This window comes from Haliotis rufescens, unplaced genomic scaffold (genome assembly GCF_023055435.1).
Source record: "Haliotis rufescens isolate VD_foot unplaced genomic scaffold, xgHalRufe1.0.p SCAF_22, whole genome shotgun sequence".
Lineage (NCBI taxonomy): Eukaryota > Metazoa > Mollusca > Gastropoda > Lepetellida > Haliotidae > Haliotis > Haliotis rufescens.
This window is the reverse complement of record NW_025963913.1, coordinates 5,481,865-5,506,662: the sequence shown is the minus strand read 5'-3', so window position 1 is coordinate 5,506,662 and position 24,798 is coordinate 5,481,865. Positions and strand designations below refer to the sequence as shown.

At 41.5% G+C, this 24,798-nt stretch overlaps 1 protein-coding gene across 4 annotated transcripts in view; it reads right to left on the bottom strand.

Moving 5' to 3' along the window:
* Window positions 1–24,798, bottom strand: part of LOC124136282 — a 79,419-nt gene that overhangs the window by 53,585 nt on the left and 1,036 nt on the right. The window contains exon 1 of one of the 4 annotated variants that reach the window (XM_046502156.2): window positions 19,438–19,576. The exons of 1 other annotated variant lie outside the window; for it this stretch is intronic. In XM_046502156.2, coding sequence (XP_046358112.1) covers window positions 19,438–19,472 — 35 coding nt within the window. In that variant the 5' untranslated portion in view covers window positions 19,473–19,576. Of the gene's footprint in view, window positions 1–172; window positions 337–12,074; window positions 12,387–19,437; window positions 19,577–24,798 lie in introns of those variants that run through there. 2 more of the 4 variants (XM_046502160.2, XM_046502157.2) reach the window with 2 other exon arrangements.

Here is a 24,798-nt window from a genome sequence, read left to right as displayed (position 1 = left end):
CCGAGTGAAAACGTATATTACGAACAACGGATATAACGAACTGATTTCTCTGGTCCCTTGTAGTTTGTTATAGCCATGTTCTACTGTACTTGTTAAACGGGCCGGTGGCCCCTTTACGACATAAGCTCATCATATAACACAATGTGTATTCCAGTAATCACACACAACTCACCCACTGTACTCCATCTTGGAAACAGAACTCAATATTTCACGCTGAATATTAACTCAGAGCCTGGCACAGCTTGATCTGTAGTGTACGTTCGTCGCCAGCTGTCACTAAGGAACATATACCTTGAGGTCCCGCTGCATATACTACCTATACACAAAACACCTGCTTGACGTTATACAAATAAAACCAGTCGCGCACGCACAACATGATCTTGAGAGAATTATGTCAAGATATCAAGGAAGCCATCTCAAGATGTGATCGCGTCGGTCACGTGGGGTGCAAGACAGATACGCCGCCGACCAGCAACAACAAACACATATAGGACACTGAGGGCAATTTGGAAGTAAGACAGATTGTATCTTTATTCAATAGGAGAATGTGTCCTCCGTCAAATATATCAAACACCATTGCCTCAGCACGAACAATACCTTTGTCGATACTGATCAAGTTTGACTGCGGTCGTAGGTTGAATGGGTTCTTGTAATTAAGGGTTGAACACTTTTCATACGGTAAAATATGGAAAATTTAGTTTCTTTAACGCCACACTCAATATTCCAGCTACATGACGGCGGCCTGTAAATAATGGAGTCTGGACCAATGATTGATATCATGAGCATCGATCTACGCAATTTGGTTACGATGACATGCATCAACCAAATCAGCGAGCCTGACCACCCGATCCCGTTAGTCGCATCTCACGACAAGCATAATCGCCTTTAACCGCAAGCATGGGTTGCTGAAGACCTACTCTACCCCGCATCTTCACCGGGGGGGGGGGGGGGGGGGGGGGGGAGAGAAGCATGGGTTGCTGAAGACCTATTCTGGATAATGCATTACTGAGTATGCTTTACGTATCGGGTTTGTTCGCCATAGATTATTAATCTGACAACTAACACATTATTGTCCAATAAAGTGAGTGAGTGAGCGAGTTCGGGTTAACGCCGTTTTGAACAGTATTCTGTTCAATAAAGAGAAAGAAAGGCCTCTCTTCCTGAAGCATGGGTTGCTGAAGACCTATTCTGGATAATGCATTACTGAGTATGCTTTACGTATCGGGTTTGTTCTCCATAGATTATTAATCTGACAACTAACACATTATTGTCCAATAAAGTGAGTGAGTGAGCGAGTTCGGGTTAACGCCGTTTTGAACAGTATTCTGTTCAAAAAAGAGAAAGAAAGGCCGCTCTTCCTGACAACAAATGAAAATCCTAACGACTGTTCCTTAACATTAGGCGTATTACGTTATGTTTCCTCTTTCAGAACATCAGCTTATAAACTGACATTGTGATTAGCTTTATTAGAGTAGTGGCCAGACCCTCAAACTGCCGACATACCCTCCCCATAGTGGAACAAAGCAAACTTAGATTTTGTTAATGCTTTTTTTATCCAGCAGACTAGAAAATGATGGCTGTGGTCAAATATTGGGGTAAATATGGTAATATGTTATCCCACCCCTCATTTTGTGAAAATGTGCACTTATATATTCCCATTGTTAATTTCATTAATAATAGCGTTATACAACACATGCATATCACTGTTTGCAAATACCATTTCTATATAGGATGTTATTAAAGGTTAGCCTAAAATCAACGATTTTTTAAACCACGGTAGAGGTCTATTTGAAGGTCAAGTCCTAAATTAATGCACAAACAGTATAAAAATGTTTCAAATGTTTATACAAATACAATTACTGGTGCGAAAAGAATGTGCATAACGAACAAATGAATGCTCCCTCTCACGAATGAACAAGCAGATGATATTGAGGACAAATAAAGGTATGTTAACCTAAGAATGTGACATTTAACCAAGGAGTGCACTATCATGATTATATATGTAATTACATTGATTCTTCATAAGAGAAGGTCACTTAAACCACAAAACGCGTACAGTTCGGTATGACTAGACTGTCAAAAGTAGTGACAACAGATCAATATGAGCGAGATATAACCGAGAAATATATTTTCTCAAGGCATAAAAGAATATTGTGGCTATGTCGACATGCTGCGTTCCAAACACACTTCTGCACTTGTACACAGCAGACGTAATTCAAAATTAACATGTCGGTTTTTAGTTTCCACAAAATCAGTAAATGTACTATCTTGTCACTGAATCATCTCTCTGGTCCATTACTTGATTCTCTGGTGTGTTTGAAGACATCCGTCGCAACATACAAACACTTACTTCGTATTCAAATTGTGTGACAGGTTTTACCGGTAGGGCAGAACATGTTTACCTTTTTATTTGATTTTCAGTGATCTATTTATATAAGTTTCACCGCTAATATGTTACCCTTCTAGTGTGTATATTTTGGGTTGACAACATGCGGAAAAGGTACATGTTCCCGGTATTTACACTCTCTGCGTTTTGCCTTCTACATGTACACACATGAACTGAATCACTCACTTATAGCAGACATTCCTTCAGCTTTACAAAACAACCTTCAAAGCTAGTATATTCTGTAATATATAAAATATGTTCTTCTGTTATCTGCTGTTCTGTTTTGCCTTCTACAAGTACACACATGAACTGAATCACTCACTTATAGCAGACATTCCTTCAGCTTTACAAAACAACCTTCAAAGCTAGTATTTTCTGTAATATATAAAATATGTTCTTCTGTTATCTGCTGTTCTGTTTTGCCTTCTACAAGTACACACATGAACAGAATCACTCACTTATAGCAGACATTCCTTCAGCTTTACAAAACAACCTTCAAAGCTAGTATATTCTGTAATATATAAAATATGTTCTTCTGTTATCTGCTGTTCTGTTTTGCCTTCTACAAGTACACACATGAACAGAATCACTCACTTATAGCAGACATTCCTTCAGCTTTACAAAACAACCTTCAAAGCTAGTATATTCTGTAATATATAAAATATGTTCTTCTGTTATCTGCTGTTCTGTTTTGCCTTCTACAAGTACACACATGAACAGAATCACTCACTTATAGCACTTATAGCACTTATAGCAGACATTCCTTCAGCTTTACAAAACAACCACATTAAAACACTGTAAGAATGTGTTTAGGTATAAAACAGGTGCTTAACATACTTAGCTCTAAACGTGCTTAGGATTTAGGTTTTAGTCCCAAAGGGAACAAAGTCTTTCTGTATTTTATTTCAACACGTTAATAACATGTAACATAAACCTGTACATGAAAAGTGTGGAATATCGTTATTGGCGTCATTCATTCGTTACCTTCGCGAGTCATCACAAGGTACGTTTACATATATCTACTGTCGTAACAACCGTTATATCAAACTCACAAAGAGTCAAGAAGAGTCAGAAGAAAAATGTCAACCGTTGTGGGAAGTCCAATCGAAACATATCTAGACATTCAAAAATTGATTATCTAAATATTTCATCACTGCTTTGATAAATACAGCAGCAACCAAGAGCCGAGCAAGGATTGTAGAAAAGTACATATGTGCTTGGTGTTGATGTTGTATTGTTATAATGCATCGCAGAGTAGGATACAGTAAGAACCAAAACTACTTAAATAAGAGGGTTAGAGGGAGGGGTAGGTGGGATGAGAGTGCTCACTACCAATATTATAGAAAGAGATAATATTAGATTACTCAGTACTTGCTAAGTTGATGATAAGGATAAGATCTTAAGCAAATTATTTGAACAGTAGTGTATCCCTGAACGATACATTGCTTGGGACCCAAGCTTCAATAGCGTAATAGTACAGAGCTGAGATAATTATCTGCTTATTCTCTGTTATGTATAAGTAAGTGAAAGGCAGTTACAATCTGGAAATGGTGATGTAGAAGAAAATTGTTAAAAAATATGTGATATTCTTAAGATGATGTCTGGTCATAAATTCATTAGAGACAGTTTTCTGAACATTGCTGACACTCGTTAAAATGACAACATTGCTGACACACGTTGCTGGGGTCCCTTGGGCACGCCAGAAACCTATGATTGTGGGTTCGAATCCCGGTTCGCCCCGATTATGTTTCTAGGTTTGTCAGCACCATACCCGTGCTCGTGAATTTCACCTAAGTGGTAAACGTCTGAGACATCACTTCGGGCTTTCCTCCCACATTAAGCAGACACGCCGTTATATAACTGGAATACTATTAAAAGCTGCGTTAAACCCAACTCACTCACTTACAAATGCTGGGAGCTATGTTTCAGAAGACAATATGGCTGCACAGTCCTGTGCCCTAGCTTGGAGAATCCAGTGGGAACGAGGTGGTGATGAGGGGTCTTGGACACAACGTGTACGTGTGAACCCACATCCATCACTCATCTCATCTGCAGGGATCATGTGCCGTCTCCAGACGGAGCCATTGCCTCATGGCTGGACTGCCGCGTACTGAACACTGCACCTGCTCTGACTGCCAAAACTCTGCACATGATGGTGACAGCGACAAAATGCATCTCACTGCATTTCAGAAATATAATTTGTTAATGGGTTACAGACAGTATTGAAGCAATTGCAGATAAGTGACTTCTTTGATAGACATGATGAACAATTATAGTATATAACATCGCCGATAATAACATGATAGATGGAGTTTCTGGTCAAAATCAAAATTTTGACATTTATTATCTCATACATTCCGAAGTGAAGACAACATATTATAATTTTCCTATATTGGCGGCCATCTCTGGGGCCATTTTGTCCGCCATATTGGATAAATCAAATTTCTCCAGCTCATATATGTAAGACACGTAAACATTCGTGTGTTCAAATAAAACAGTTTGGTGTACAAGAATGTTAGCGTTGTCAGGGTAAATCGTTTTAATATATAATTATATATTTGTTGTTGTTTCTTAACAAGATAGGGGGTGGTATCACATTTACTAAATTTTCATACATTATTATTATACCTTCATTAATTGTTGAATATTTTATAAGCTCCTTAAGCATTCAGACACATTTTGAGATATCACACGACATGATTGTCACTATGGAGGTTACATTAGATTCAGTTTTGTAATAATTTGAAAATGAAAATAGAGTGATGTTTTTATGTTTTTGACACATTTTGGCTCATAACTCGATTTAGACAAAATTCTGCTTATTGTTTATTTATTCTGTTGTAGGTTTCCTTTGTCCGCACATTGATTTCGTGCTGAAAGAAGCATTCCAATATGCAAACTGACTTGTTTGGAGTCATTTATTTGATCTACTAGTTTTGACACGAAAATTTGCATTTTACAAAAAACAAACAAGTCTGCCACCAAAGAAAATTACCACAACTAGCATTTTCTAATGCATAAATTACATCTTATGAAGAAAAATGATGTTGTGCTTTGTGTACTGTGGGGTGGGGTTACTCCATAAATAGGCCGCGTTTTAAACTAAGCGGCAATAGAAAGTATAGGTCGGCAAATTGTAATTTTCCTTAAAACAGCGATAACAAGTAGAAAGTGGGTATTGGGAATATGACTGCCCAGGAACAGGTACCAAAAAACACCTCACCCGAACGCGCCACCTTTGACGGCGCTCATGTGGTGACAAAAAAAAGAGGTGAAACAGGTTTCCCGCTTATGGCATAAACTGCAAGTGCATGTTAGCTGTATAAATGCGTTCGTCTGCAGGGTATAACCACACGTGATGAAAGCACACAAAAGAAATGCCATGACTGTCACAGGAGCAGAGAGAGAGAGCCATCGGTATGGCCGAAATGGGGCAACACAGGTCCAAATTGCCAGAAGGTTTGGTTGTACACCATTGACAGTAGCCAGGCTGATTCAACGGTACAGGCAGACAGGGAGGACACAGGACAGGCCTAGAACCGGACGACCCCGAGTGACAAACCACTGGAAGACGGTCAGATACGGTTCATTCACCTGCGAAACAGATTCGTAACGGCGACTGCGAAGGCAGCAACATCCCATTAGCCAACGTACAGTACTACGACGACTTCGTGCTGCTGGAATCCGAGCGTATCGTTCTTTCCGAGGAATGGTACTGACTGCTCAACATCGACGCCTGAGACTGCGATGGGCGAGGCAGGTTCGACGCTGGCAAGTGAGAATTTGGCGTCGAGTGCTGTTTAATGATGAAAGTCGGGTTAACTATGTTTCGAAATGACGGCAGAGGGGAGTTTATCGACGCAGAGGGGAACGTTTGGCTCCGGCGTGTATTCGAGAGGTCCATCCATTCGGCGGTGGGGAGGGGTGTCATGGTGTGGGTCGGTATTTGTGGAGATCAGAAGACTGATTTGGTGATTAAACAGGGAAACCTGAACGCTGTGCAGTACAGAGACCAAGTGTTGCAGCCAGTTGTGCATCCGTTCTTACAAAACCAACAGCAGGGGACATTGTTTCAACACGACAATGCCAGGCACAATACTGCAAGACTGACTCGGAACTTTCTAAACCAGGAGAACGTTGACGTTTTGCTCTGGCCTGCCCACTCACCCGATATGATTCCTTATGAACATCTGTGGGACCATCTTGACAGACAGATTAGAGCACGCCATCAGCCTCCTGTCAACAGACAAGAATTGCAGCAGGCCCTGAGAGATTCCAGTCCACGTCATCAATGAGGCGGCGTATCACAGCATGCATTGAGGCAGCTGGAGGTCATACACGCTATTGAAGGCAACTGTGTCGACAATGAACTTGTAGTGTGTCTGACAATGTTTTGGTGACATTTCAGACTTTTGAAAATGAAATTTCTAACCCCACCATTGTTTACCTTGAGTTTACATTACCTGTGATTGCACAATATCATTCAAACTGTGGTTGATCAATCATTTGTTACCCCTTCCTAGATTATGTTATAATTCACAACAAAACCTCTTCTTGTTATTTTTTTATCGATCATGGAACTCGAGCTATACTTTCTTTTGCCGCCCAGTTTATTACGTTTTGGCCGCTACTCTATATCGGACAGATAATAACATAACAACTTACGTCATCACGTCTTGTTGTTCTCCCTTAACTATCTTTCAAAGTAATGGATAACGCGTAGAGATCCACGCGTTACCGCGCAACCTGAAGTCATTACCTTCACTGGAACACATAAAGAGCTTGTGATGAATAGAAAAAAGGTGAGAGCTTGACAGATCTCCTAACACGGGAACCCGGACCACCAAAGTCACATTTATCACATGATAATACATTATATGTCACGACATTCATCGCCTTTAAATACAACTCTCGATCCTCTGTCTTCACAAAAGCATTGGCTTTGCTCTCACGTGCAAAGGTAAGTATCCTTTCATTACAAATACATATTTATGCAATTTGCAGAAGAAAATGAAAGTCCTGCTTCGCCACAGTCTCTTTAAAGTCTAGATTGAGTGAATATCGCGAATACGCCGCTTTTAGCGAGATTTCAGCAATATCTAAGTGGAGGACACCAGAAATGGGCTTCATACAGTGTAACCATTTGGGAATCTAACCCGGGCCTTCGGCGTGACGAGCGAACCTTTAACTACAGGCTAGGCTATCCCACTGCTCCCTAAGTCTAGATGTGTAGTACCTTGTGTACATTTGATACATTTTGAGGCAATTGTTAGTAAACGAGAATATGGGTTTTCAGTCATCTTGTTTGGCTACAACCATCTCACTCATAGTCCTCCTTTTACCAATCCAGGTGTTCTGGTTCCATTTAAATAAGGAAAGGTGCATTTACAAATTAATAATCTTTAGAAAATACATGTTCATCGAAAGCGTTAGGTAGTCATACGCTGTAGCGTTAATCCGACATTTATCGGGGTTATCTGTTAATTCGACCGCCTCCGTGGTCTAGTGGAAGAGCGTCCGCACGAAGAGCGAAAGGTCCGGGGTTCGATCCCCGGCCACGTCATTCAAAAAGACGTTAAAAGATGGTACTTGTTGTTACCCTGTCTGGCGCTCGGCATTAAGGGGCTAAAAGAAGGACTGGTCGGTTCGGAGTCAGTATACTGTGTCTGAGTGGGGTATTCGTGTTAAACTGCGGCATGGTATCTCAGTGAGCTAGTAGTATAAATCGGGATCAGTCCGGACTGGTACAAGCAGCCACACACACACACACACACACACACACGTGCATGCACGACGCTATAGAAGTGCGTTAATCTTGGACGCGACGTTAAACCCCATTTCACCTCACCTCATCTGTCTGTTTATTCATATTAAATTATTAACAGTTAATACTCGACTATGATTGCAATGATTTGTTTGTAGTGAATTTGCTAACTACATGACTTCACCAAGTGAATATACAAAACACTATTTTTCAACGACGGGACTGACAGAAACCAAACTTGCCACCCACTGAACATCAAACTTTCACCTCAAGCCAAATTATTTTCAACTTTTCCGAAGCCGGAGTTTTGGATCCGAAAAGGAAGCTTGAGGCAGTTATTGCAGAACATTATAATTATTTGGGCCCTTGGTGGTACAATCAATATTACTATATCCTATTTCTGTAAATAAAAGGTGTTTTTTGTTTAACTATGTATGTTGGCTAACTGTGATTGCAATATATCAAGGATTGGTTGATGACCTAGGGTTACATGTAACAGCAGATATAACTGGGCTCGGGTGGCCAAATCGTCTAAGGCGCCGCAATTCGCTGTACAGAGTTGCGTCCCTTGGGCACGCCAGAAACCTATGATTGTAGGTTCGAATCCCGGTTCGCCCCGATTATGTTTCTAGGTTTGTCAGCACCATACCCGTGGGTTTCACCGAAATGGTAAACGTCTGAGACCAACATCACTTCGGGCTTTCCTCCCACATTTAGCTGACACGCCGTGATATAACTGGAATCCTGTTAAAAGGGCCGTTTAACCCAACTCACACAGCCTATATTAATGATGTCGAATGTATATACTCGTCTACAATTATTGTTTGCTTGATGTAACGGTTGTCTGTGCAGTTTACTGACTGGTGTGTACAGTCCATATGCGAAGCATAATCAAGACCTAATTATAAATGTTAATCGTACGTTACCAAGGTTGAATACGTATTTGCACATATCACAAACGCCGTAGATCCCCGACCCGTACATCTCGTCTTCCGGGCGTTAGAATCTGGAATTATTATTTTTTCAGATCGATGCCGAATAGTCAGATTTAGAGAAGGTTTAATAAAAATATTAATCTACTTCATAGAACAGTACATCTTACTAAACAGAATTTAATAAAACTTTCATTGTCAAACTTATCTTCAACACATGACACGTTTCCCTTGAACAAATATACTTGTACATCCACGCACAAACATAGTACACCCGACATCCTACCTACCCACAATAAAACCTGTTTAGCACGGTATGAGGGCTTGGGTAAAACCTCTTGCCTAGGAACTCCCTTCACTGTTGACACTGACACATACCTACGTCTGACATATTTTGCGCCCCAAAGACTCTGTAAGGAGCCATACAGTAATGGCTTCATAAAAGCAAGATTTATTTGCCAACGTGACTCGCCGGCGATCATGTTTGTATGTTTAAACAGAGTTTGGATTGTTGTGTGATGTTATTAAAAACAAAACTATTATAGCCGAGAAATCAGTGATCTGTATAAGTATCATCAATGGTCGGTGTTGTTCCTTGCGTTCCGTTATATCCGTACAAATGCGTGGCCGATGGAACCTTATCAAATATGTGTTAACACAAATAATGCATTCTGTAAACACGCATTTCATGTTTATTACAGGAGGTGCGTATTTAATCCTCTGTCAACATTGTACTTACACGGGGACGGTGTTGGTTTCACTGTCGGGGGTGTATACTATAGTAATACATTTCAATGCATGCGTTTGCTGTTGGGTGGTAAGACATGTCCTTGCGTTAGTCAGTGCTGAGAACATATACCGAGCTTGTGATTGACACTGATTTCTATGATTAAGTGATATTTCAATGTATGATGCTAACATGTTAGGACAGTAGCTGTCAGCGGCTCAGGGCACACAGTTGGGTGAGTGAGTTGAGTAATACAACGCTTTTAGTAATATTCCACCCGGGGTGGGAGATCAAGATGGGCTTCACACATTGTTGGTTGGTTGGTTGGTTTGTTGTTTAACGCCGCACTCTACAATATTTCAGCTATATGACGGCGATCTGTAAATAATCGAGTCTGGATCAGACAATCTAGTGATTGATATCATGAGCATCGATCCACATAATTAGAACAGATGACATGCATCAACCAGGTCAGGGAGCCTGACCACCTGCTCCCGTTAGTCGCCTCTTACGACAAGCATAATCGATGATTTTTACGGCAAGCATGGGTTGCTGAAGACCTATTGTACCCCAGATCTTCACGGGTCGCTTCACATATTGTCCCCATGTTTTGTTTGTTTGTTGCTTAACGCCACACTCGGCAATATTCTAGTTATATGACGGCGGCCTGTCAGTAATCAAGTCTGGACCAGACACCCCAGTGATTGACATCATGAGCATCGATCCACGCAATTAGGATCGATGACATGCATCAACCTAGTCAGCGAGCCTGACCACCCGATCCCGTTAGTCGCCTCTTGCGACAAGCATAGTCGCCTCTTACGGCAAGCATGAGTTGCTCTACCCGGATCTTCAGGGGTCTGTACCCATGTAGGGAATCGAACACAATAACAGCGTGATGTGCAGCGCTTTAACCACTAGGCTACTTCACCGTGCCCTAGTTAAAACAAGCCGTAATGCATACACTGCATATCTGAATATTGCATTGACAAGTTTCAGTGTAAATCCGGTGCCCGGTTTCCAATACCCAGCAACAGTTTGACACATTCTGGATGAATAAATGAGTCAGTCAGTTGGTTGATCATCATTAACGGTCCATGCTTCTAGCTTATAGTCAAAACGTAAAGATCCAACTTTACATTGTCCTGTAATAAAATGTCAGTTCAGGTTGTATTCATTATTTCAGTAATTAAACAAATCCCTTCGGTGGAGTAGTAGAATACCGTGACGTGAAGCATATGATGTGTCATTAAACATCCATGCAAGATGAATAACAAACAATAGCTATATCCGCTTGCACTAAGTGTTCCTGTACGCGTCTCCATTCCCACGGCCAGTTGGTGGAACATGAATTGGAAATGCAGCTAACTGGTGTACGCTGTAGACACAGCAGCTACTCTTGCATACATCACCAACAGTATTAGGAGTTTGACTGACACTGCATTGTTGTCGGGGCATTCGTTTAGTGACAGATACACGTGTCTTGTGTTACGTATGTTTTGTGCCCTGTCGTAGCACTCATAACAGATGCGTGAGATTTGCATTCCATAGCCCTGAGACTTCTTTGACACTGAGTATATCATTTCTGGGCGAGGCAAACAGAGGTTAAAATCAAGTTGGGGACAATATGTTTTCCTACACCAATCAATACGCAGTCGGACTTGTTCAACTGTTTTCATGAGCTATTTTGTCATTTCCCCCAAAATTGCGTCAAAAACCTAATGTTTTATTACAAAGTTAACAACAGTAAACATTTTATCACAAAGACTTAGATATTACGCAAATGTTAGTGATCTGAATAGGTTCTCCGTGCTGGTATAAATATTTATTCTATTTCATTCTTGAAGGAGAACCCTAACCTTGCGTGTGAGAAGCGACTACTCCGAACCCTAAACTAAATAGGGGCGGTCGGGTAGCCTAGTGCTTAAAGCGTTTGGTCGTCACGCCGAAGACCCGGGTTCGATTCCCGACATGGGTACAATGTGTGAAGCCCATTTCTGGTGTCCCCCGCCGTGATATTGCTGGAATATTGCTAAAAGCGGCGTAAATCCATACTCACTCACTCACCTAAACTAAATACTTCACCTCTCGATCATTATGTGGCTATAAAAGGTTATGGAAATTCAAATACAAAATAGTATTTGTACACCGAATTCTGGTCACTTCATGGTTAACCCACCCACATAACGCATCTAAACGGCTGTCTATGTTTCTCATTCATCCTCTTCTTCAATCATTTAGGAAATATCAAAACATGATTCTTACCTGCAACATGTCCGAAAGAGAAGACCCGCAATGAAAACTTTCCTTCTAAATTAACAGTGTCCAGCAAGGCCTGGATCCCCTGCACGTCCTCGTCTGACGGCCTGCCCAGTACTGTGTCCGCACTGACCACTAGCGGCACTGAATATTAATAACCCGGAACGACAGCGCACTACCCCATGACGAGGTTCAGTTAAAACGTTCTCCAACACACTCTGATATCCGCGACTCGGCCCAGGTGCTTTGCCACCAACAGCTTAAGACAACAAAGACCGCCAGACTATCAAAGATCAATAGACCGCACAAGACTTGGCCGGTCCGCATACAGAAGTCTACGGTACCGTTACACGATCCAGTTTATAATTGAGTGGGGTACAGCCAGGTATTGATTCCCTGGATGTGTACAAATGTATACAATATTCATGCTCGGTCTATGTGGCCAGTTGATAAAGCTAATAGGCTGTGATAACAGATTTACCCGTTGTTGTAAGCGAACGCGAACCCATGGGGTTAATGCCAGTCAACGAGGTGACCTATCCGCAGCACTTGTTGGTACAGGATTAATTGATTTGTGAATGATGTGAGTAAGTCGGGCTAGGGTTTTTGAATCGTGTTTAACAAACGTCAACTCTGCTTCCCGTATCTGTATTATCCTAGGAACCAAGTAAGTCTGTCTCCCAGACCTTAGAGAATATATTCAAAAAGGAAACTCAAGCCTAGAGCCAAGTATGAACAACCGCTAAGGTTTGAGGTTATGGGGGAGTGTCTCGGGGTTCGAATCAACGCCCACACGACCAGGTCCCAGCTGTGTGTGGAGGAATCCGCTGATGGCTGTTTCCTATGTGGGCAACATCTAACATAACTTTTGTTGTATCTCACTACAAACTGTGCTTGACTGTCCTGACGTGGTCGATACGTACTATTTAAATGTATTGTCCTTTATTACGACAAGACGTATTAATAGTAAAAAGGTTGGGTTTCTTTCTATATAAATTTACCAAGTAAATGCCATGTCGATAGATGCATTAGCACAAGTTAAATAATATAATGTGTACTATACTGAAGAAAAAAACGAAACCAAAATACTTATTCTGAGCAAAATTAATTAATATTGTCCCCAAACGAGCATTGCCAGTTGCTGTGGTCCAATACTAGCGTGCACATTAACTTTCTTCTGTCTTAGGGGCCTTGTTGTCAAAGTTTTCGCTCGTCACGCTTTAGGCCCGGTTCGATTCCCCACATGGGTACGATATGTGAAGCCCATTTCTGGTGTCCTCCGCCGTGATATTGCTGGAATATTGCAAAAAGCGACGTAAAATCATACTCACTCACTCTCTGCTTGACCTTTTATACTTTTTTTTTTCCTCGATATTTACTGCAAGATTCACTATTTCACTTACAACATCAAATATAAAAAAATCCTCACCACGACTCTGTGTAGTTTCCCTGCAGACTGACCCAGTCGCTGTCAGTGGTGGAAGGTTAGAGCAGGGCGTCGGGTGTTGCGTTAGGGGTAAGGGGACAGAGGAGAGGCGTAGAGTGAGGGGGAGGAGGGGGGGCACATTCAGGAAGTACTCCATTAATTACACGGGTGCAGGCAAACATGCATAGCCCTAGCAATTGTTTGAAAACCTTGCTCTTTTGTATCGAACACAAAATATTTGCATAAATTGTCAGCAAATGGTGAGTGACACGTATCGCCAAATGTCAGCGTTTACCTTTTCTCCTTAAAGTAAAATATTTGTACAATTAGGTTTGCGACCGTTCAGGTCGGTTTTGTATTGGATGAGACACACTGCATTGAAGCAAGTCCGCTGTTTGGGTGCAGGTGGCGCGGTGGTCATGCGCACATTCAGTTGTAGCGTCTGCTCGACACACTGGCTTATTTACCAGTGCATGTTTATTATTTTCCACACAATATTTAGAGGAACTCTTTCACCGGTCTGGTCTATGTATGGCTTCAACATGTATAGCGTCTAGTCATTTCCCAAAGAGGCCTTTCAAGGCTTCTACTTGCCACGTCCATGTGACATTACATCACGTTGTGGAAGCCACTTCTGCATGACGGTATCAGATTTACGTTCTTGTGAAATTAATAATCACCTAGAAATTATATGTTATAAGGGTTGTTCGAACACCTGGTTATAATGATAGACATATAAAACCAGGAGCCTGAAACCCGTTTCATATGTCGGGATACAGTAAAAGTTGTACCAGGATCGAGAGGGGTTCACGGGGTTCTATGTCCCTTGTTAGGTTTTATACCACTCGACTTGTGGTATAAAACCTAACGCGGGACGCATAAAATCCCATGTACCCCGAGTGATCCTGCTGCAACGAATTTATCTTACCGACATGTTTTAATATGACATTGTAAAAGAATTCAAAGAAATTTATAAAAAAAATAGCTGTTCGATTGAGTTGAGGTTAACGTTTGCTATGTCACGTGACTTTCACTGACTCGGATAAAGTGTGCGGCCTTTTGCTTCGAAGCGCGACTAAAGGGATTTATTCTGCCTCTCAGAAATCCACGTGCGTCCCGACTTGTCCGTGGCGGGGTATAAATTCCTCCAAGGCGGGGTATAATTTCCTCCAAGGCGGGATACATATTATTATATCAATGTCACGTGGACAATCAGATCTAATCATGCTGACAGGAGGTATGACAATGACAGTTATTACAGCGGCTATGAATATGCAGCTTCACCAAGACACCGTAGACAGACAGAAATACAGAGACAGATGTGTTTAATTGTGTCACACTCGCAGGTACATAGTCTGGACCAGACAATCCAGTGATTGACATCATGAGCATTGATCTACTCAATTGGGATACTATGACATGCACCAACCAAGTCAGCGAGCCTGACAACCCGATCCCGTTAGTTGCCTCTTACAACAAGCATGGGTTGCTGAAGACAAACTCTCTAAACGTTTCCTCACGGGTCTTAAGTGACAGTACTACAAATTTTGACTATTTGCAAAATTTTGGGCGTACATCTTGTCAATTTATACACTGATCAATACGCAGGAAGGTTTTGAAGGGAATGTTTCTTGATAGTGCAGTGGGTTCTTGTGGTCACCAAGATGTCCTCCCTTAAACGTTTAGTCCCAGGTATAGGGAGATTAGAAACAAATCTTTCTTTATAGCAAAGGCTTCAACCCTAGATAATGGTATGCCCATCCATTTTTCCCAAAATAAATGAAATATGTTTAAATCAGCTGATTTCTTCAACCGAACGCCCCAAACCCATTCCATCCCACCCTGATACCACCCCACCCACCACAACACAATACACCTTAGTACATTGCATGTCAGTTACATATGGAATGTTGTTACCAAGGCCACCAGATCGCCAACACGACAAGTCTAACAAATCATTACAGAAAATCTACACAAATTCAGTATTGTGCTGACATAACTTCCAACTGCAAGCAATCATATGTTTGGCACTTTAAATCTTACAATCGGTATGCATGTGAATATATTATCATGGCAAATGTATGACTACTATCAGCAGCATCGTCTCGTGTGTGCTAGTCTGACGATTGCCCCGATACCTAACACCAGGCCTAGTAGAGCAGGATATAGGCCCACAGCACGCTATCTCGCTCTCTTGTGTCCGGATAGTTTTGGATGTTGCTAACTGGAATCAATATTAAATACAGCCTTATCTCTACCTCTGAATAACGAAGTACTTCTGGCCCGGAGTGAGTGTTAAATGAATCAACTATTATCTCCACATCGTCAAATTGCCCTTTCAGATATAACAGAAATATATTTTTTCCCTCAGTTTAAAAAAAATGTTCGTTGGTCATGAAGGGAGTTCTGAAAACGAAACAAAATTATATTGAAGCAGTGATAAAAAAAACACATTTCGGCTCTAACAACATCCTAGTCTGTACCCGTACGCCCGTACGCCCGTACGCCCCTCGCCCCACGCCCCACGCACCACGCACCACGCCTATCTCTTCCCCCAGAATAATAAACGGTTCATTTGGGAGATAGTCTGACTATGTATCGCCTTCATTTTGATCCACCCGTGAAGATCCGGGTTACAATATGTCCTCAGCAACCCATGCTTGCCGTAAACGGTGACTATGCTTGTCATAAGATGCGACTAACGGGATCGGGTGGTCAAGCTCGCTGACTTGGTTGATGATGTCATAGTATCCCAATTGCGTAGATCGATGCTCATGATGTCAATCACTGGATTGTCTGGTCCAGACTCGATTATTTACAGACGCCCGTCAATTAGTTGGAATATTGTTGAGTGGGGCGTTAAACAACAAACAAACATTTTGATCCGATGTCAATCAAGGCGTGAATACCTAATTTCGAGGCACAAGGACGCAATCCATTTGAGTTCATTATCGAAAGTTGACTTGCGACGAATATGGCGGTAGATTAATATGCAATGTATTAGGGTTTTGTTGAAGTAGGAAAGGTCTTACTGGTGATCCTTGTTTGTTTCAATACACTATAACAATGCAATCATACTTCTTTTACCAAACCAACTACAATCAACACGGAAAGGTATTTTACGATAACGGCGTCCAATCTTTCCGTAACAGGCGGTTCAGGTCTATGCAGATCACAAGGATTAATCAATGGTCAGAGAGTACACGTGCCACAGTTACATAACAGTTCCCAAAATATTTGACACCTGAAAAATCATTTTATCAGCACGAAGTTAACTAGATTATTGCTGTGGCCAGCAACGGCTAGCCTTTACGGGGACTACAGCCGGGATATCGTGCCCGTAAAAACTTAATTAAGATTTTTTTTTTATATGACGAATGGTTGATATGGATTTTTAGAGTTAATAAGTTCTACCAATTGCATCGAAACCACTAAGCAGGCCTGAAATCACGTGATCTCTCGTCCTCTCGAGATCTCAGCGTGGGGCGCTTTGGTTGTCTGGTAGGGAGCCGCCATCTTGACATGAGGGGTTTGAGTTACACTAGGTTTGACAAATTATCAATCAATAGGTTTACGGAGCAACTCAATAGTTTCAACGATTGTTCGGTAAACATTATTTACGAGTGCGACTTCGTGTGAGAAGGGTAAAGTCATGAGGCATGGACAGCGAGGAGGGGAGTGAGCACACAGATCGAACAAGTAGTACTCGTAAGGTTAGGTTAGGAGAGTCCATACTAAATGTACATCGATCATCATCGGTAAGCATAATGTTGACGTAACTTTGACGTGTCCGAATAAAGAGAAAATGATGTACTACAGCAGAACTGGACTTAATTCTAGAAAAAAGTTGTTAAATTATCTTAATAAAATAATAATAAAAACGAGCCCAGAGACACTCTTCATTTTCTGACACTGCAGTAATCTAGACTACAGCAGAACCTAATTATTGCGAACCACGTTTCTTTGGCCACCAAACGTTACGGTATTAATAGGAACCGTCAATTTAATTATTTCATAATTTTTAAATAAATCGACGAAACTTACGCCATTACCTAAGCTTAATGATGCCCCGTTATACTGCTAAGCTCGGGTTTACAACGGCAGTTACTCACCGGTTGATCTGGTATGGTTGGTTTATCTGACGTCAACAAAATTACAGCGGCGTGTAAGTAATCACGCTTCATGACATATGGTAACCATTCTTACCAGGTGAGGTGAACTGGGGTTTAACGTCGCGTTCAAGATTATTACACTTTAACATATAGCGACGTGTGTGTGTGCGTGTGCGTATGCGCGCGTGTGCGTGTTCGTGCGTGTTCTTATCCGAACTAATGCCAGTTTTATAGTACTAACCCACTGAGACATCATGCCGCAGTTTAACACGAATATCTCACTCAAACACAGTACTATACTAACTCCAAGCTGGGCATCGAACTGCCGACCTTCCGCTCCCAGGGCAGACGCTCGCTCTATCCACTAGACCTAGGATGTTCATACGACAATCACGGGGTAGTGTGTACTTATTCTGCCAACTCACCACGAGGGCTGACCACACAGAAACACTCTCAGTCGGAGCCTGGTAGCATTCGTATAGCTTCTGAAGCCAACGGCATCATCGTGGACTGGGATGTAACTATCAGCTACTGAAGCTGGGGAATTAGACTTGTTTGTTTTTCGATATAGCTGGTATATGTGATATTGCCGATGTGGCTGGTATAGTTGATATGTTCGACTACAGACAAGAGGGACAGCGATCCGTTCCACAAATCGATCTCAGCTCTATCAATGTTAAAGTAGGGGTGGGTCTTACGATCGTCTTTGCGCTAAGATCACTTTGTGAAACTGGATCCTGCGTATTCCACTAAACCATCTTATATTTACGTCTGCCTTGGCTCTCAGATACCAACATGGTCATGCGGCAGTCGTGGGGCTAAGATTACAGTATTGAATGCCCCGTGAAGACCCAGGTTAGAATAGGTCTTCAGCAACCATCCTTATCGTAAGACGCGACTAACGCGAATCGCTGATTGGATGATGCTTGTCATCGTATCCCAGCTCATGATGGCAATCACTGAACTTTCTGGTCAGTCATATAACTGAAATATTATTGAGCGCGGCGTTAAACAACAAGAAACAAAAGTAAGAAATCTTATGTTTATGACACTTTCTTGGTAAAGTGCAAATTCTTGTACCTTTTGGGGTTGAGTCCCATCCGGGATAGAACCCACATTCTCAGAATGGGGCAGCTTAATATCAGTACACAGAGTCAGCGATCTGACCCACTCAGCCACCGAGGCGTCCACGGAAACGGGAGTCCGACAACTGGTAGTCTAGATCACGTACACTTTGTGTACCCCTCTGACAAGTGTCAATTGGTACGGTTCCTAGGGCCGAAAGCTATGAATACACAATGCCATTTAGAAAGTGGTCAAATGTAACAAATGTTATATTTGGGATAACACTATCTTAGTCATTCTAATTCTAGTATCATTTTGGGGTTGTGTCACATCCGGGATTCGAACCCACACTCTCAGTGGAACGATACTTTATTGTTTTCATCACATCGTACAAGCACATTTAGCATACATAGTATTGCATTCATTACCTTGAAAGGCAAATGCAGCGAGATAGATTTCTCTTATCATGCGAAAATTATAACAAATCACAACCACGATTTGTCCAACGGCCTCTACTCCAGGCATTAATTCGCATAATGCACACAGGCACACGCACTCAAACAATCACAGAATCCATACAAAGTCCTGGTGGAGACACACACAGGGGGTCTCCGGGATTGCATGTATACCTTAAAGTTAAGTACCACTGCAACCTGTATGCAACTCCCTTCGGCATTGTCAATTGTGCATAAAGGTATAATTTGCATGCAAGGTTACGTCAGCCCGACCCTATGTGCTGTGCAGCTAATCCACCCAATTCACCTACCTGCCGCTTCCTCTGTATAAAACAATAGACTTCATGTTGGTAAGACAAAAGAAGTCCTTTAACACACCGCCTAAGGCTACAACGCCTGTATCACGACAGATAGGTGACTATGCACCCAGTACTAAACAGTTATGAGAAGAGTGATATACGGCTATAAAAGAAGGAACAATACAGCTGACCCCCGATATAAAGCGGAGAGTAATTGGGACGAGCTGAAACGTTTGACACCTTGTGTTATCAGATTACTGGCTCGCATCTTTTTCAAGGTAGTGAGGGTGGGGATTGGGAATTGGGTGGGGGTGATCTAGTGGGAATGGAGGATGGTCTGGTGAGTTGGGTGTTTGGTCTACTAGGGTTGGTATGGCCTAGTTTGGGTGGGCGATGGTATAGGGTGTGGGGGTATGGTATAGTGGAGATTTTGTCTGGTAAGGTCTGGGTGGTTGGTGTGGTGTATGGCCTAGTGGAGGTATGGCCTGCTGAGGCGGGGGTGTGGTCTACTCGGGGTTAGGAGACTGGTGAGTGCACCTTTGCTGGAGAGTATGTAGGGGAAATAAGGTTTTCTTTTCATTTTCATTTAGAAGGTACCTGGATCACATAAACATATTAGCAGATGTAGGTGAAAATTCCTGACTACCGCGAAAACAACATTAACTGACTCAACCAGTAGCCATTGTGCCCACCATTGTTTCTTTAAAGACAAAAGGAGCATATCCTTCTAAAATGATAGTTATTCACTGCGCATGTTACGTTTTCTATCGAGCCAGGAGTCGTTGAGTGAATGTTATTTAACGGCGCAGTCAAAACTAATCCAGCTACATCATGGCGGCTTGTATATAATAGTGACTGAATAGGGTTTTACGCCGCTTTTAGCAATATTACAGCAATATCATGGTGGGGGACACCTGAAATGGACTTCACACATTGTTGGATTTTTATAACAGAGTCTGACTCGCAGTCACGGTACGATGAACCGCTGTCAGCGACCATGACAACTGATCCCCTTTAGACAACTCTCACGACAGGCATTGGGAGATGGGAACCAATATTCTATTGCGGAAAGCCCACAGGAAAACCTTTAAAAGACTCCAGATAGGGTATATTGACGTAGTGTTGGTGTTCACGTAGCACAGTGTGATAGCACAGTTGGTGTTATAACGAGTGGAGATCTCGCCTTACGTCTAAGTAACTACATTGCGTGTGGGATTAGCGTAATCCCGGCGGGATCAAAGCTACATGTAACACATACCCTTGTAATTGGCCAACCGGTGGGTCAATAGTACAGATTGATTCGTTTTATGTGTGACAGGAGACAAGCGAGGTTCTCCCCTTCAGACAGTAATATAACCCTCGCCAGAGGTATACAAGTAATTAAACATAATCCGGGCTGATCGGAAGATATCATCCAAGTCATTCGGTGTATAAGCAATGGAAGTCTACATTGATTTTCTTTGTAATGCTGGATCTGGGCAGACGTTGCCCAAGAAATCGAAGAAATGTTAACGCTGCGGATACAAACGAGTTATATACACGAAAAAGTTATTAATTGTCACCGTAAACATTTTATAAAATATTGAATATTTGATACTATTAATTATTTTACCATGTAGGTTTGAAACCCGTGGCATATGGATACCATGCCACAAAATTTTATAAATTAGTTAGAAGTGTTATCCAATGTGCAATGGTCTCTTGTCTTATACCAAGATAACATTTTGGTTCAGTATGACACAAATAGCGATATAAATGACAACAACTCCAACCCACATAACGCTAAAGTGTCAATTAGTAATGCCAAATAGAATCACTTGTTTCAAGAAGTATATAGTCACCTGAGTGAACAACAACATATTCCTTTGTTTAGTTCATTGTGGCATTCCAAACAAAATTGTGATTAATTATTTATCAAGTCATGGAGATCTGTTTATTCTTATTTGCTTATTTATTCTTTGGCTTTTTAGTTCAAATCATTATTATATACAGGAGCCAAACGTTTATAATATAGACTGCCCGTGTAAATAATCTTCTTTCTCAAACATTCACAAAGGATTATGTACAAAATCTAAAAGTCTCTGGGCTCCTTTTTCTTTATATTTTATAACTGTAATTTAACAAATGTTTTTTTTCTGAAAAATATGTTCCTTTCAGAGACTAGATGTTAGTCTGCAGACACGTTTGAAAGCTACTTCATTCAGCCATCAAATTTGAAAATATTTAATGTCTGTATCTCAAAATGATGTCATTGTTGTTTGGTGTCACGTGGGTTCGTGGAAACTATATGTAATAATTTGTAATACATTATGCTTTAGGGGGTAGGTTTTAATTAAGGTAGACTTGGGTTTTGTGGACATATTGTGAGACGAAATATTAAGACGTTCCTGTTTGTACATGCATTAAATTGTTAACATAATCAACATGTCATTTTGTTCTTAGCTATGTGTGTGCGATGCAGCGAGGGCTTGGGTGAAGGTGCTGATCGTGCTGGATATTGATCACGATGAATGGATGTGGCAGGATATGGGGAATGGCAGGAAGTACAATTCATCGCGGAGATAAGACCCCAGTTGTCAATTCATGATCAATATTCAAAATACCCTCGTAAATATTCATTCCTTCATACTAAGCTCCAAAAATGTCTTATAAGACCTGATCAAAAACCTCGAAAAACTCGTATGTTTTGAAGTAACCAATTATGTCTTATATCAAACTTTGATCGTTTTATGGTGTCCAGTCGGGTAATATGAATATGTCGCTAATGTGTGATTTTTGTTTCCAATTATTTATTTTTGTCATTGTCTTTTTTTATATAATGTGAGGAGTTGTTACCAGTACAGTACTCAGTGATGTCACATTACTCTCGGATAAAATCTCGAAGTGACTCGAGCCACAGGCGTTTATCACTTGGGTGAAAGTCAGGAGCGAGAGCATGGCGTTACTAAATCAAGTATCAGGGCGAATTCTGGATTCGAACCCACGATCACCGGGTCCTTCACGGCGAAATGCGTCGCCTTAGACACTTGGTAACCTATTCGCCTGGAGCACGGACGTATCGACTATTCAGATATTTACGGCAGTGCACAAACAAACAGCAGCCACATAATCTGCTTCTTGAAACCGCGAGTACAAACGGCAGCTTGTTGAATCAAGGGGTTTAAACCAAATTAGCTCGTGCTCGTTTATTTTAATCTCAACGCATTACAATTCCACTTTTGGGCCTTCGAAACCGCGGGAGGGAAAACTCCTATTCCGAAATAAATAGAACCTATAATCCTATGAAACAAAGTACTTAATGAGATTACACACTCGATAATCTCCAACACTGACACACAATAACATGGGCATTGCATCAAGTGTCCATAAACAAATGGCTTACAAAAAACCCGATGCACGTCTATGGGGGATAACAAATATTTGGCAATCAAAACTTGATATGGAGTTGAATACAAGAGCGGGTCTGTGGCACTGCCAGTTTGACTCAACCATTTATTTTAACATGTTATGACGCAGTGATCAAATTGCATCTAGTCGATAGCCGGTTACGCATCATATCACATGCGCAGTTCCCCTGTTGGACAAGCAAGCAGACGATATCCGGCCTCTGGCAGCGTGAGGGCTCTGAAGGGACCCAATATGTGTTTTCACACGATGTTGACAAATAATCCAATGACCAAGTATGACGATGTCATGATAATTAAAAAAAATATACCGCATGGTGACGTACTTTATCTTGAATTTATTCGCCGGTTTAATTGTTCGGCCAACATGTAAATATACATACAGAAACACCTCATTTATCCGGACTGCGTATGAGTGAAATCGTCCGGGTTCACAAATATCCTGAATAATGGATCGTGGGAACAAATTATTTACCATTTGTATACTCATATACGTCATCACCAAGACCGCCCGGAATGCGGGGCTATCGGATTAACGAGGTCTGGTTTAAAGGAGGTTCAATGTAAGTACCAACTACCATCACTACTACTACTACTACTACCATCACCGCTGCTGCTACTACCACTACCACTACCACCATTACTACCACTAGTACAACTACTACCACCACCACCACTGCTACTGCTGCTGTTGCTGCTACTAGTACTACTACTGCTGCTACTACTTCTGCTGCCACTGCTTCTACGGCGATATCGTATGTCATTTCAGCGTTACATTTGTATGAAACTCAGAATTATTCAATATATATTAGAAACTTATTGCATGCAAACAAAAGGTAAATCTGACCTAAGCCACTTGAGTGTAGGCCACCCGTAATGATTAATGCACACACATTCACGCCTGTCTAACAAGATAGCAGACCGTTCTATCGACCCTGGCGAGTGGGGAATCGACTGAGACGACACACGTTTAGCCGGAGAATAAATTGATAGAGCGAGTGCGGACTAGATGTATTTCTCTTTGAGGCTATTTGTCATAAGTGTATGTCAACAACGCTGACAGCATCTGTTCACATCGCGATTAATAGCATAGATATGTCTTCTCGAGTTGATTTGAAAATACCACACGTGAAATTAGATATAAACCATATTTAAGTGTGTTATTGTGGTAATGGTAATGACAGAACACCAACATTTATTCTGACCAGGAGTGGTGTCGAAATTGTTCTCTCGCAATGTTCTATAATTCAATATGGGGGTTACACGATGAAAGGGGCATTATTGAGGTTTTCCTGTCGACATGAAGAACTAATGCTAGTATTAACCCGTTCAACTCACCACTAGCAACAATCTATACCAGGAGCTCTACCCACCCGATTTCGGGTTAAAACTGGTCCCCAGCAACCTATGCTGGTCGTAAGTGGCGAAAACATGGATCGGCTGGTCAGGCTCGGCGACCTCGTCATCGTACCCCAACGGTGTTGATCGTTGTTCACAATATGAATCACTGGATTGTCTGGTCCTGATTATTTACAGGCCGACGGAAATATTGGTGATTGCGACGTTAAACAAACAAACAAGCTTGGTGTGACAACTATGGACAATACATATGTAGGTTACTCTTGAGTCTAAAGACTATCTTGCTAAACAAAGAGTTCTTAAAATTTTAAATCAACTACAGCAAACTATGAGATCTATGAGATGAGACTAAATAGAGATCCCGTAACAGAAGAGAAAAAGAAAAAAAGGCTACAGATTTTCGGATACATTTTGTACATTAATAAAGCATGACCAGTCAATATTCACACTCACATCTCACAACTCGGACATCATTCCTTCTTAAAACATTCACTTTGAGAGGCAGACATTTCATACTCCATTAAAACATATGTTTAATATACATCTACGTTCATCCCATGTGAAGTACGAAGTGTCAATCTCTGTATTCAAACATCAGAGAGCTAAACAG